Genomic DNA, 14,493 nt, shown 5'->3' on the forward strand with positions numbered 1-14,493 from the left:
CCAGGCGCCAGAACCAGGGCGTCCATCGCCGTGGCAACCTTTGACCACGCCCACCCATTCAGCAGGGCGGCGGCCTCGGAGGCGGCGGCATCTGGACCGTCGTCCTGCAGCCTGCTGGGACCGCTCAACCTGCACATGTTCAGGTAGGAGTCGCACCTGGAGCACTTGAAGCCCCGCCCCCTCTCCTGCTCACCCTTCCTTCCTCCTGCAGCTCCACCCCCCCCCCTGCCGACGCCTCCTTCAGCTCCTCCTGCATCGAGGAAGATGAGCAGGAGCAGGAGACCAGCAGCCAGCCCTCCATGAGTATGAGCTCTCACCACTGTAGCTCCGCCTCCTGGAGCTCACCTGTTCAGGTGAGTGAGTAACCGTGTCTTGGTGTGTCTGCAGCCACCGAGAGCTCTGGCTCCTCCTCCCGCTGCCTCTCTGGCTCCACCGGCTCCGACAGCGGCTGCGCCTCCTCCCACCTGCAGGACGAGCCCCGCCCCTCCTCCGGAAAGCGCCACGGCAACGGCGCCTTCGTCTTGTCTGTAAGTCAGCTCACTTCTGATTGGTCAGGGCATGATGATGTCATCAGCTGCTGTGGTCACATGATCTCTGCTCCTCCTCAGGATGCCGCCACCGTCGTCTGACGCCGTTTCACAGGCTAGTCCTCTGCTTTTATTTTGAAGGCTGAAAGAGGAAGTAGTTGCTACGGTTACTGAACTGCGATCTCTGTCTGCAGGTTCTGACGCTTCCAGGAGGAATGTTGGTTCTACTTCCTGTAAATATTCCTGTTCAGTCCGGTCAGCAGGTTCCTCCAGAACCGGCCCGGCGGTCCAGAACCGGCCCGGCGGTCTGACTGTACATGTGTGTAAATATTCCTCAGCTGAACGTTGCTCGCTCTTTTCTAACCTCGTTAATAAACACGTTTGATGAAAAGCGCAGCTGCGTTTGTTCTGACCCGTTCTGGTTCTACCGGACCCCAGTGTTACCAGGATCGGGTTTTTTCCAGGTGTTTTTATCCAGAAAATTGTCCTCAGAACCGTCCGATCCAGAACCAGCGACCGGCCGGTTCTGGAACCCGGACCACAAATGAACCATGTGACCCTGATGAAACTTTTCGCTCTCCATTCTGAGTGGCTCTGAAACAACCGGGTCGGGTTTCAGGTTCTGCTTCAGTCTCTGAGGACGACCTTGTGGTTCTGTCTGGCTGATCAGAACCACAACGTTTGTACTGTTCTCTCAAACAGAGCCAGACAGAACTTTCCGTTCGGACCAGGACTTCTGTTCACTTCGATCCGATCAGGCCCAGCTCTTCATCATCATCATCATCATCATCCTCTGACACCAGGAGACAAACTCCAATATAAAACAAGTTTATTTATAAAATCCTTCATGTTACAATACAGTTAGAGGCTTTTATTCTGAAAGTCAGGTAGAAAAATAAACTCAAGAGGAACTCTGGAGACAGCCGGGTTCTCCGGATCAGTTGCATAGCCGGTTCCGGTTGGGTTCTGCTGACCTCAGACCAGCTGACGGGTCAGAACCTCCTCATGTAAAACTGATTCTCTACAGGAAGCTGAAACATTTCCTGTTTCACTGAAAACTGCAGGACTTCCTGTCCTGAGACAACTGTTAGAGCAGAAAACTTCAAAATAAAAGCATGAAAACAAACCGAAGCTGCGTTGAAATTAAACCTTCATTTTCACAGCTGGCATTTTTAAATCAAACATGGCCGCCCTGCTGACCCCTAGCTGACCTTCCTGGAGACGGCTTTAAAGGGACAGTTCACACTTTGTCCATCAGTGTTTGAACGCGCTCAGTTTGAACAGTCAGAGCAAAAACATCTGGTTTCAGGAACACAAGGAGCTGGACGAAACTCCTCGGCCTAGTCAAAGCCCAGATACTGAGCTCTTGCAGATGCTGTGGGTCGACAGCAAGTGATGCCGGGACAGCGTCCCTGAGATGGAGACAGGAAGCTTCTCCTGAAGGGATTTCATCCAGACAGACTAGATGTTAGGGTGTGCTAACTTTTCCCTGAGTTAGAGAACATTTTGGTTGATCTACTGATTAGTTCCTGTGTTTATTTGGACAAAATCACTTTAAATTCTGGAGATAAATATGAAAAATTAAACATCTATATGTGAACGTCTAGTAAAGGTGTACTAACTTTTCCATGTAAACATGCTCTTCTTAGAGCGAGGCGCTGAAGGACTGCCAAGCAGTCAGGAAGCAACGATTTCAGATGAAACTGAGCGCGCTCAGATGACCAATCAGGAAAAACACAGACTGTCCCTTTAAGTGTGTCTGTACATGTAAGCTCCGCCCCTACATAAGCCCCGCCTCCATTGGTCGGCGGCTGGAGGCTCCGCCTACAGCAGCAAACACCTGAACACGCTCTTCTTAGAGAGTGGATCTGAGATCTTCACCTGGCCACCTCCACCTGCTGGACCCCCGTCGTTCTGCAAAGAAAACACGGAACGTCACGGAGACCTGGAAATACCTGGAAACACCTGGAAATACTCGGATGTTCGGGTCAACTCACCATCTTCCTGTTGAGGCGGCTCATGATGTCTCTGGCAAGGGTTAGGAAGCCCTGAGGAGACAAATGCAACGTTACGCACAGGTTCTATTGTGGTCCGGGTTCTACTGCGATCTGGGTTCTGGTCGGGTCCGGACTCACCTCCTCCACATTGATGCTGGACTTGGCGCTGGTTTCCAGGAACTTGATCCCGTAGTCGATGGCGAGCTGAAGGACAACAGAACCACACGTTCAGAACATCACCGGACCCATTGGGTTCGGATCCATCTGCTTCCTGTCATGTGATCTGGAAGCTCCGCCCACCTTCTCTCCTCTCTCTTTGGAGACCTGCCTCTTGTCGTTCATGTCGCACTTGTTTCCCAGGATCATCTTCTCCACATCCGCCGACGCGTGCTGCAACACAAACATGGCCGCTGACCCGTCAGGTGGCCGATGACATCATCAGTGCCGGTCACATGGCGGGACGGGGCCTACCTCCTCGATGTTGCGTATCCAGTTCCGGATGTTGTCGAAGGATTTCTCGTTGGTGATGTCGTACACCAGCATGATGCCCTGCCGCGACAAACAGGAAGTGACATGTCTGCGCTGACATATGGAAAGGGAAGGGGGCGTGGCCTACCATGGCGCCTCGGTAGTAGGCTGTGGTGATGGTCCGGAAGCGCTCCTGACCCGCCGTGTCCCTGCGGACAGAACCCGACCCGGGATCAGGGGATTAAAACGGGTTAGCGATTCTGAACAGATTCTAGTTCACTTAACTGATCCACAAACAACGAATCAGTTCAGATCCAGAACCAGTTACTTGGACCGGACTTGTATTAACTGACCCAGAACCAGAGAAAGTTCTCCAAGCCCGGATCCAGACCGACTCTCACCAGATCTGCAGTTTGATCTTCTTTCCGTCCAGCTCCACGGTCCGAATTTTAAAATCGATTCCTGAAACAGAGGCGGCACTGTGAGTCACGTGTGTCAAACTGAAGGTCCACGGGCCAAATCCGGCCCGCTGTGACCGACCTGTGGCCCTTCAGACCCCAAACGGACAGAATTAGAACTTCATCATAACAGCTGTGTGATGAGACATTTCATATTTTATAACCAGATGAAGTCTGATGTTAAACATTTAATGTGAAGGAAAGCGAATCGCACACAGAGACAGAGATCAGGAACAGCTCCGCCCGCCTGGCAGCTGGAGGTGCATAAAACAAACCTCCCTCAGTTATTTTTAAAACACAAACGTGACCAAACATCACTTCCTGCCTCAGACAAGGAACTTCCTGTTCCTGCAGGTCCCATGACTGAAATCAGAACCAATACCAGAACCTGCTCTGTTCATCATCTGGGTCGCAAAGAGGAAAATGGTTCTGCAGAGACCCGCCAGAACCGGTCAGACCCTCCAGAACCGGTCAGAACCACTGCAGGGCCGGTTCTGACCTCATCCCAGCTTCTGGTTCTGGATGATTTCTGACCCAGTGATGTCACGGCCCAGCTTCCTGTGTCCTGACCTGCAGAAACCAGCTGACCCAACCAGCTCTGATGCAGAACCGCTTTGATCCGGTTTGATCTCAGCCGGGTTATGGCTCCGCCTCTGAACAGGAAGTGAAACTGAGCCTCTTCCTGTCTGCGTCTCTTAGCAAGGCTGAATGTGGTTCTGATCCGATTCTGTTCTACATCAAGGTTCTGACCCAATTCAGGGTTTCTTACAGAACCGGTTCTGGTCTTTGGTCAATGTTTGTGTTCAGAACCAACTGGGCCCGGATCAGCTCCAGATTGTTGAACCCGGTTCAGGAAAAGTATTCACGCCCTCTGAATAACGCCACTGGACCGGTTCTGACCTGCTGGAGTCCAGACTTTGACTAGGCCACTCTGAAACCTTCATTTTGATGCTGGTGGTTTCTGGATCAGTGTTCTGGATCTTCAGCTTCAGGAGGTTCTGATCCAGTTCTATCGGGTCCAAAAGTCCACATCACCATACCACCCTGATGGACTGCAGGTTCTGTTTGACTTGCTCCAGGTGGAACGGCAGCAGAACCACCAGGACTGTTCTGGTCGATGTAAAATGGGTCTTTGTGTTCTTCTGGGTCAGAACTGGTTCTGGTCCTGGTTCCATGGTGACCTTTGACCATAGCAGCAGAAGTGAGGCCTGCAGAACTCCAGATGTTCTGGTTCTGGTTCTTCTGTACCTCCTGAATGAGTTTCTGTCAGCCTGCTTGGTGCTGCCAGGCTGGTTCTGGTTCCGGTTGGTTTGGGTCAGTTTCTGTTTCTTCTGGTTGTTTTTGTCTCTTTTTACATTTTTTATTTGAAGTACCTTGAGAACCCAGTGACGGGCCCACCGGGCCTCCCAGAACCAGAACCTTCACAAGATGATTCCTTTTAGCCATGATGAACTGAACCGGTTCCGGAGAACCGGTTCAGTTCATCTGTCTGATCAGAACATCCTGATGGTGATGAAGCTGAGCACCATCACCATCATCAGGACTGGTTTGACGCAGGTAGGCTGACGTCACAGAGCTGTCCCGGTACCAGAGGTGGGTGAGCATCTGGACCGGGTCGGGTCGGGTCGGACTCACCGATGGTGGAGATGAAGGTGGTGTTGAACGCGTCCTCGCTGAAGCGGAACAGCAGGCAGGTTTTGCCCACGCCGCTGTCTCCAATCAGCAGCAGTTTGAACAGGTAGTCGTAGCTCTTCGCCATGTTCGGGTTCGGTTCGGCTCCGGTCCGAATGGGCCCGGCTCTGCTCCGCGAACCTCTGCTGGAGCTGCTCAGATGGACCGACAGAGAAGCAGGAAACGGTTCGGAATCAAGCGTTCCGACAGCAGACAGGGTCCACTTCCGGTACTCTCCTTTCACAATAAAACTGTCCCATTTGATGAGCTGTGCTGGTTCCGACCCGCCTGGAAGTGGACCAGAACCGACCGGCTGTCAAAGTTCAAATAATAATAGTAGTAATAACCTCTGGTGTTCCTCAAGGAAACGTTCTCGGCCCGCTTCTCTTTTCTCTCCTGTTCTGTTTTCCTCTGTTATCTGCTGGCAGCAGCACACGCTGCTGCTCACATAACCATGTTTATGTGCAGCTGTTGCCAGGCAACCGTAATCAGACTGAAACCTGAACAGCATTAAAGCCTGTTCTGCTGCTTCTCTGACCTCTGATGATCGACCTCCGGTCAGACGGATCCGCTGGATCTCAACAGATCGATCGTCATCTTAAACCCCAAATCCTCCAGATTCAGTGAAAAAATAAAGAACCAGTCGCATTTCATTCAAACAAAATCTTTGCTGTGAGTTTCCAAAAAGAAATTCTGTAGCTTGGGAAGTTGATCTCTGGAGGAAAACTGCAGATAAAAATTCAGTTTTCATCTCTGACTTTTTATTATCGCCCAGAAATCCGTCAGTTCTGATCCAAAGCAAATGATTGTCATCGGGTTCAGAACCAAGAACGTTCTTCAAGGACCTGGACTCCTTGCTATAATCACATTTTAATTCTCCTTTAATGGAATGAAGTCCCTGCTGGCTCCTCTGAACGGGAACTTTATTTTGAAGTAGGATTTCCGCTGTTTCCGGTGAATGTGCGTCAGCAGGCACAGGAAACGGGGGCGGGGTCAGATGGAGTCACGTGGTTCATGTCTTCGGGTCGCTCGTTAATAAAGTTTGGCAGCACAATAATAAGAAAAAGACTTTATTTATTCTATAATACATATTAATCATTAAAATATTTACTTTGATATTTAAATGTAATTGGTTATTAATATTTCCTTCAAATAGAAACTTTAACTAAAAACACTAAAACCTCAGACAGGCCTTTATTACTCTAAGCAGAATAAATGTATTTTGTTTATTGAAGAAACACTGAAGGGTCAACTCTTTCTCAATTCAATCAAAATGTAATTTGAAAAATTTTATCAAGATACAAACAAGTTAAATCAGATACAGGATAAAATGATTATCCACGCAAAGATATCCGACGATAAGCACCAAAACGTCCAACTGCTTCCAAAAGCAACTGAGATTTCTCTAAATATTCTAAGTTTATGTATAATTTTAAAAAACAAATCCTGCAGGCCGGTGTCTGATTTCCGCTGGTTGAAACGGCGCCCCCTGCTGGGGGGCGCCCTCTCCCCTGAAGACTCGATTCGAGCCAGGACATTAATAAGTAATAATAATACATTAATAACGGGGGTAGACCAGACGGCCTGGAACGGAGGCCCAGGTTGACCTCTGACCTCACACTTCTTCTCCAGCCTTCCACTCTCAATTCTCAAATTTCCACAAATCCATAACAATAATCATCAAAAATATTATTTTATTTGTAATAGTAGTTGTGTTCTTTCATTCATTTTTGTGCTTTTGACGAAACGTTTTTATCGAATTAGTTTGATTAATAAAACTTGTGTTTTTGTATTTTCTCCTGTTGGTGATTTCTCATTGTTAAAAAATTAAGACTAATAAAACAATCGGTAAGTAAAGGAGAATGAAAAATTTGTCATATTTTATTTTGTTTCAGTTTGTGTTTCTTTATTTGATATTTTCGATTATAAGTATTTTTTAATTAACTCGTATTGATTAAATAATTAGATTTTCTCCGTTTGTTCGCTGAATTCATTGTTAATAAAGTTGGACAGAAAAATGCTAGTTTTTTACGTTAGCGGAAGTGACGTATTGACTCGGTTGCTAAGCTGCAGCAGAGATCAAACAGCCTGTCAACAGGCAGAAGTGTGGACTCGGAACCTCCTGGAGGCGGTTTAACCCGAACAGCGGTGCCGCTGCGTCCCGCAGACCCGAACCGGGAGGAGGACTCGTCAGAACCGGTCCAGTTTGCTCCGGTTCGACCTGCTAGCTAGCAGTTGCTAACCAGCTGGTTACCCTCAGGTAGGTTTACCTGCTGGTTTCCGTTAGAGGAGCCAGCCACTGGCGCACCTGGAGTAAACCGACCAATCACGGTCCAACAGGACCGTTCGATGATGATAGGTTCCGGGTCCAGAGTGGGAACAAACTGGGTCAGAACCTTCCTGACCCGTTTCCTGCAGAACAGTTCTGGTTCTAAGCAGGAAGTTAAGAGTCCAATGTTCACTGACCCGAACCGAACCAGCTGCCTGAGCAGAAATGGGCTAAGTGGAAGAATCAGAACCAGTCCTATTGTGCTAATACGATCTGGACCCGAAACATGAACATCTCTTAAATGTGGAGAACTTCTCGATCGGGTTGAGGTATCTAAACTAAACCCGGACATATACCCTGGTTCCAGTTCTGACCCGGTTCTCTGGTTCTGTTCTAACCTTATTCTGTTCTGATCCGGTTCTGTTCTAACTTCCTGCAGGAGGAAGAGGCTCCATGGAGAGGTCCTAATGATTTAACTCCAGAACCGGCCCAGTTTGTCCCAATATGGCTGCTGCCAGCAGCACCAAGATCTCATGGCGCCTGCGTGAGTAGAACCCGGAGGAGAGTTCTGATGCGGCCCGGTCAGGATGGGTTCTGGTTCTGAAGCGTGTCGTCCTGTTTGTCCTCAGAGGAGTTCGAGGCCCACTCCAGAACCGTGTCCTGCCTGTCTCTGGGGAAGAACTCGGGCCGCCTGCTGGCCACGGGGGGCGAGGACTGCCGCGTCAACATCTGGGCCGTCAGCAAGGCCAACTGCGTCATGGTGAGACCCGGCACCACCGGAACCAGAACCCAGCAGGTCCGGTCCGCTCACAAACAGGCTGGATGGCCGTCCGAGTCCAGCTATCAGAACATGGTTACGTTCTGAACTGGAGGTCCGGTCCAGGATCTGCTGTTAACTTTACAAACGGGGAGGGAACCATCTTGGCTCTGACCCGTTCTCTGTTCTGACCCATTATGGGTTCTGACTCGTTTCTCTCTCAGAGCTTGACGGGTCATAAGAACCCGGTGGAGTGCGTCCAGTTCAGCGTGTCAGAGGAGCAGGTTGCAGCTGGTTCCCAGTCTGGATCCATTCGAGTCTGGGACTTGGAGGCTGCCAAGAGTAAGGCTACTTCCTGTCCTCCAACCTGCTACTTCCTGTTTCTGACCTGCTACTTCCTGTCCTCAGTTCTGCGGACTCTGATGGGACACAAAGCGAACATCACGGGTCTCGGCTTCCACCCGTTTGGAAACTTCCTGGCCTCCAGCTCTGTGGACACCAACATAAAGGTGTGTGTGTGTGTGTGTGTGTGTGTGTGTGTGTGTGTGTGTGTGTGTGTGTGTGTGTGTGTGTGTGTGTGTGTGTGTGTGTGTGTGTGTGTAATAAGTCTTGGTGTGTTTTCCAGCTCTGGGACGTCCGGAGGAAAGGATACGTGTTTCGCTACAAGGTCAGATCTTCAGATCCAGATCAGTAGTTCTCTGTGGTCCAAGAATTTGCATGTGACCTGATCCAGAACCACCTGATCCAGAACCACCTGATCCAGAAGCCTGGTTCTGGCTCTGAATTAGTCTTTCCCATTGTGAAGCAACGTGAAACATTTTGCTTCACCATCTTTCCATAACGTTTTTTATAACATTCTGAATTTACAAAAAAGAAACACTTCCTTATATTTTAACAGTTTATTGGGTCAGCTTTATTATACTGACTGAATAAATGCATTATGAGACATATTTACACAACATAACAAGACAGGAACTTATTAGGCTGAATAGAAATAATAAGATACTCGTCATAAAGTTTCCAGTTCAGCTCCTTGTTGCCTCTCAGCTGCTGGTTCTTTAAGGAATATTAAAACTTTTCTCCATGAAATGACTTAATTAACGACATGCCTTAAAATAAGCATCTTTGCATTAAGGTCTGTAAACCAGCTAAATAACACTTTAAAATCTTACATGACCTTTAAAATATATTTTAGAAATATATACTTTAGTTTTAAAATAAATGTTTAGCTCTAAAACAATATTTCTGGTATTTCTAGTCATTCTGATCACGAATAAAAGCAACATTTTTATTAGACTCATAATTAGTAAAAGTTATTTAGGGCCACGGTGGAAGATCCAAAGAGCCGATTTTGGCCCCTGAGCCACAGGCTGGAGACCCCTGGACTAAACACACCTTATTAGACTTTAATCCAGTCAGAACCCGGAGGTTCTGGATGGGTTCTGGAGTCAGTGGATCAGGAAAGCTGCTGGCTCAGGTTCTGGATCGGATCGGTTGGATCAGAGAAAACCAGCAGTTCAAGTTCTGATAGAACCTGCTGTGGACTCTGGATCAGAACAGTCAGAGGTTCTGCTGTTTAGTGGTTCTGTGTTCCAGAACCGGGTTCTGTCTGATGTCGGCTCGGTTCTACAGGGTCACACAGACGCTGTGAGGAGTTTGGCCTTCAGTCCGGACGGGAAGTGGTTAGCCTCGGCTAGCGACGACTGCACCGTGAAGGTAAACATCGACCCAGAACCCATCAGAACTGACTCAGAACCCATCAGAATCATGTTGCTGTCTGAGAAGCTGACCCAGTCCCTCAGAATCCAGCAGAACTCTGACCGGGTTCTGATTTCAGCAGCTGTTTCAGTAACTTCAGACAGAACCGAGTCGGTTCCGCTCAGCTGGTTCTGGTTCTGTCTCTGCAGCTGTGGGACCTGTTCCAGGGGAAAACCATCACAGAGTTCAAGTCGCACTCGGCGGCCGTCGGCGCGGTCCAGTTCCATCCCAACGAGTACCTGCTGGCGTCCGGCAGCGTCGACAGGTCCGGCTCCGCTCCGGCTCCGCTCCGGCTCCAGAACCTCTGTCAGAACCTCTGTCTCCATGAAGACCAGAGGTCAAAGGTTGAAGAGGAAGAAACTGATTCTGGGTCTCAACAGATCCACTGTAAATCTGAAAAGTGTGGTGTGCTCCTAACACACATTAATGCTGCTGTAGAACCTGGCCTGCTTCGACCAGAACCAGAACCTCCCTGTCCTGCTGCTGGATCACAATAACATTCACACCACACTTTTCAGATTTTTATTTGTTAGAACTACAAATCTTTTCCTTCCTCCTCACCGTTTGAGCTCCTCTCTGCTGGTCCAGCACAGAAAGCCGGTCTGGTCCAGTAGAACCGTTCTGGTCGGCCCGGTTCTGCTGGACCAGGTCAGACGGCCTCAGTGTCCTCCCGTCTCCTGCAGGAGCATCAAGCTGTGGGACCTGGAGAAGTTCACCAGGGTCGGCTCTCTGGAGGGAGACACGTCTGCCGTGAGGTGAGCTCCATCAACCTGACCTCTGACCCCGCCCCGTACGCCACGGTGACCTATGACCCCTCCTCCAGGTGCCTGCTGTTCAGCCCGGACGGCTCCTGCCTCTACAGCGGCGCCTCGGACTCCCTGCGGGTTTTCGGCTGGGAACCGGATCGATGCTTCGACACGGTTCCGGTCGGCTGGGGAAAAGTATCGGACCTGGCCGTCTGCAACCAGCAGCTGGTGAGCGGCCCTGCCCCTGCGTAGCCCCGCCCCCTCCCCTGCCAGCGTTTCTAACGGCGCCATCTCTGTCCGTGCCTCAGATCGGCGTGTCCCACCAGCTGTCCAGCGTCTCGTCCTTCGTGGTGGACCTGAAGCGGGTGAAGCAGAGCGGTGGCGCCGTGATCCAGGGGATCGTCCGGGACGACCGGCCGCTCACCGATCCGGCGGAACCCAGAGCAGCAGCGCTGCGGCGCAACTACGACAGACCCGCCACCGCCTGCAGCTCCCACAGGTCGGCATTGGGGGGCGCCGACCGTCTGGGGCTGTGATGTCACGGGGTTAACGGCTGCTGTGATGTCATCAGGATGAAGCGCTCAGACACCGATAGGCGGAGCCCCGATGGAGAGAGGCGGAGCCAGAGCGAGGACGAGGCGGAGGACAAGCAGCCGTCAGCCGAGATCCACAACGCCGACGACTACAGAGAGATCTTCCAGCCCAAACGCGCCATCTGTAGGTGGAACAGAGCAATTACCCCTGGCGAGGCCACGCCCCTTCCTCTGCAGGCTCCGCCCCTCGCTCCACTCACACACACCTAGTGCAGCCGTCATGTTCCTGAGTATTCATTAGAATATTAAATTATCAATTAGTATTAATTGGACTACTGGAGTATCAATTAGAATATTGAATTCTCCGTATTTTCCGGACTACAGAGCGCCCCCCACTGTGAGCCACACCCACAAAGGTTTTAATAAAACACTGGAAACGTGTATATACAAGCCGCTGGTCTCTCTGCTGCTCTCGGTTTTCCACAAGGGGGCAGCAGAGGGCTGTGCCCTAATAAACCTGCTGGATCTATTAGGACGCAGCTCTGCGTGTCCAACGCCGAACCATGACCCGTTCAGGCCGAGCTCACGGGCAGAACAGCGGCTCTTTCTCCTTCCTGTCCTGCCACTTCGATAACCTTCAACTTAAAGCTGCTTCATATTTCCATGATGAGGGCTTGAAAACATTCCTCCGTCGTGCCTGCTGCTGGCATGAGCTTGTTCTAAATGAAAATCAGCGCTTTCTTCTTTGATTAACAATTTTGACTTCCAATGAAAAGCCTCATCGGCTACAAACCGCCTGGTTCAAAACGTGGGGAAAACGTAGCGACTTATAGTCCGAAAAATACGGTATTAATAATTCTTCTAACTACCTGTTGCTAGGTAACACATCTACCTGTTGCTAACCATCCAGGTGTGTTTGTGTCTCTCAGCTCGAACTCCTCCCAGGATGTCGGAGCCGTTTCCTGCTCCTCCTGAAGACGGTGAGTTTTCCTGGAACTCAGCTGCTCCTCAGTAATCTGATTACTTCCTTCCCCAGGCAGAGTCTCACCTGCCCGGGTCAAGGGTCAGGGGTCAGAAGGGGGATTCTGCTGGCCGGTTTGGTCTGACTCAGCAAGAAGATAACCCAGCTGTGGTTACAACCCTTCACAATAAAAGCGGGGCGTGTTTGTAACTGTTTCCTGTTCCTGTTAGAGAGCGTGACGGCTGTCGGCCGGCAGCTGAAGGACATGATGCTGCCGTCTCCCGACAAGCAGCAGGTCAGTGAATGCAGCATCATCTCTGCAGCCCTGCTCTGATTGGACCACAGACATGTGACCTCGCTGCTCTCTCAGGCTCCGCCCCTCGCCACCTCCACCCCAATCCAGAGGGTCGAACCCACAGTGGTCGCCTTCACCAAGCCGTGTAGCCCCGCCCCCAGCAGCCAGCCTGCCCCTCCCACCAGGCCGCCGCCATTGCCGCGGGTGATCCCGAGCAGCCGCAACGAGCCGCTGGGACTCAACGTGGCCGACTTCCTGCCGGTGAGCTTTCCATTTCCTCTGAGCCGCCAGAACTTCCTGTTAGCGCTGCTAACTGTGTCTGGCTGCAGTCCCCAGCCAACCACCGGGGCGGCGCTCTCACCGACGACGGCGCTCTGGCACAGATCAACAAAGGTCACGACACTATGTGTGTGATGCTGAGCAGCCGCCAGCGCAACCTGCAGACGGTCCGGTCCGTCTGGACCCGCGACGACGTCAAGGTGAGCCGCCGCTCACCACAGTAATCTGATTACTTCCTGTCCTGACACTAAGGACCGTTTGTCTGCGCAGAGCGCTCTGGACGCCGCCGTGTCCATGAACGATCTGTCCATCGTAGTGGACGTCCTGAACATCGTCAACCTGCAGCCGTGAGACACACACACACACACACACACCCACACGCCTACACACACACCCCCACACGCCTACACACACACCCCCACACGCCTACACACACACCCCCACACGCCTACACACACACCCCTGCCTGTCTGTCTTTATGGGGACTTTCCATTGACTTCCATTCATTTCTGCAGCCCAACTTTAATCCTCATCCCAACCAAAACTCAATTCACACCTTAGTCCTAAATCTGACCCCTGACCCAAAAACAGCGTCTCCCTTTGGGCGGAGTGTGTGCGCTCCATCCTTCCTGGGAGCGTTTGGGTTGGAACCAGCAGCTTGTGGTTCTGTTTCAGCTCCTTGTGGAAACTGGACCTCTGCACCACGGTTCTCCCTCAGATCGACAAGCTGCTGCAGAGCAAATACGAGAGGTGAGACCCAACCAGAACCAGAACCAGGGGATGGGTCTGGGTCAGCACCAGAACCTGACCCTGGTTCTGTTTGCAGCTACATGCAGACCGGCTCCACGTCGCTGAAGCTCATCATGAAACATTTCTGGACTCTGATCTGCGATACGCTCAGGGCGTCGCCGGCGGTGGGGGTGGACATCACCGGGGAGGAGCGGTGAGTCACCAGCAGGGGGCGGCGCAGGGCCGCGGCCCACCTCTGACCTTTGACCTCTGTCTGCAGGCACCAGAAGTGCCGGGAGTGCTGCCGCTACCTGAAGAACCTGAGCAACGTGGTGAAGAACCGGGCCGGCCAGGCCGGTCGCCATGGCAGCGCCTTCAAGGAGCTGCAGCTGCTGATGGCGCCGCTGGACGAGGCGCTGTGACCCGCTCTGGACCGGACCAGATGCGCTTTGGACAGAACCAACAATGTTTTACAGTTTCAATGTTGGATAAAGCTCCAGAACCGGGCCGGAGCTCCAGAACCGGGTCTGTTCAGTTTGTTTTATTTCTGCGGTTCAAGCTTTTTCTAATTAAATCATTTCCAGAACTTCAGAAGAACGTTTGAATTGAACCGGATCAGAACCGTTCATGAAGCAGCGGCATGGTTCTGCTTATCGACCTGTTTGGCCTGGTCCGGATCCGTCGGCTCTGACAGCAGATCAGAACCTCTGCACCCGACAAGCTCAGTAATCCAATATATTGCAGCCTGCTGCCAGCTGATTGGCTCATTATGCACGAAGCTGCTCCATGATTGGACGGCAGGAACCGGCCGAATCGTCTGATTGGCCGATAGAGCTGTGAAAGGAAAATGCTGGAAGCTCTAACTGAAGATTAATCTGGATTATTACTTCATAAACTGTAATCCCAGAGTGAGAATCTGATTTTTTCAGGTTGTTTATAGAAATTCAAAGTTTTTTTTGTTTTTTTAAATATTCTGACCAAAAGCTGCAGCTGGCAGCGTCCAGGTGTCTCACCTGGACAGTTTAGTTTTATTTTGCATAAATAA

General features: G+C 51.0%; 3 protein-coding genes across 8 annotated transcripts in view; 2 read left to right on the forward strand and 1 right to left on the reverse strand.

The window, feature by feature from the left end:
- The window catches only part of LOC102231379 (puratrophin-1-like), a 28,512-nt gene extending 27,594 nt beyond the window's left edge, over positions 1 to 918 (forward strand). For all 4 annotated transcript variants that reach the window (XM_023331718.1, XM_023331720.1, XM_023331721.1 and 1 more), the window contains 5 exons: positions 5 to 143; positions 212 to 303; positions 388 to 527; positions 609 to 642; positions 722 to 918. In XM_023331718.1, the coding sequence (XP_023187486.1) occupies positions 5 to 143; positions 212 to 303; positions 388 to 527; positions 609 to 629 (392 nt within the window). In that variant the 3' untranslated portion in view covers positions 630 to 642; positions 722 to 918. The remainder of the gene's footprint in view (positions 1 to 4; positions 144 to 211; positions 304 to 387; positions 528 to 608; positions 643 to 721) is intronic.
- Positions 919 to 1,339: 421 nt separating this feature from the next.
- On the reverse strand, positions 1,340 to 5,354 carry LOC102230863 (ras-related protein Rab-8B). Its single transcript, XM_005814462.2, has 8 exons — positions 5,086 to 5,354; positions 3,394 to 3,454; positions 3,141 to 3,201; positions 2,996 to 3,073; positions 2,825 to 2,914; positions 2,663 to 2,728; positions 2,525 to 2,575; positions 1,340 to 2,441 (listed from the first exon to the last, which is right to left on the reverse strand). The coding sequence occupies exons 1-8, from the start codon at positions 5,207 to 5,209 to the stop codon at positions 2,352 to 2,354; spliced, it is 621 nt and encodes a 206-aa protein (XP_005814519.1). The 5' UTR covers positions 5,210 to 5,354; the 3' UTR covers positions 1,340 to 2,351.
- Positions 5,355 to 7,163: 1,809 nt separating this feature from the next.
- Positions 7,164 to 14,391, forward strand: katnb1 (katanin regulatory subunit B1). Of its 3 annotated transcripts, XM_005814463.3 has the most exons (20): positions 7,164 to 7,381; positions 7,830 to 7,934; positions 8,020 to 8,150; positions 8,372 to 8,489; positions 8,556 to 8,656; positions 8,773 to 8,814; positions 9,780 to 9,863; positions 10,055 to 10,170; positions 10,589 to 10,660; positions 10,729 to 10,879; positions 10,960 to 11,150; positions 11,223 to 11,368; positions 12,114 to 12,164; positions 12,376 to 12,440; positions 12,516 to 12,701; positions 12,770 to 12,919; positions 12,990 to 13,066; positions 13,395 to 13,469; positions 13,546 to 13,662; positions 13,729 to 14,391. In XM_005814463.3, exons 2-20 carry the CDS (start codon positions 7,895 to 7,897, stop codon positions 13,868 to 13,870), a joined length of 2,055 nt encoding a protein of 684 aa, XP_005814520.1. In that variant the 5' UTR covers positions 7,164 to 7,381; positions 7,830 to 7,894; the 3' UTR covers positions 13,871 to 14,391. The 3 variants fall into 3 exon arrangements, with proteins under 3 accessions (XP_005814520.1, XP_023188659.1, XP_023188660.1); XM_023332891.1 differs by having other exon boundaries at positions 8,372 to 8,656; XM_023332892.1 differs by lacking the exon at positions 7,164 to 7,381 and adding an exon at positions 7,412 to 7,719 and having other exon boundaries at positions 8,372 to 8,656.
- Positions 14,392 to 14,493: the final 102 nt, after the last annotated feature.

This window comes from Xiphophorus maculatus, chromosome 4, assembly GCF_002775205.1.
Source record: "Xiphophorus maculatus strain JP 163 A chromosome 4, X_maculatus-5.0-male, whole genome shotgun sequence".
Taxonomy (NCBI): domain Eukaryota; kingdom Metazoa; phylum Chordata; class Actinopteri; order Cyprinodontiformes; family Poeciliidae; genus Xiphophorus; species Xiphophorus maculatus.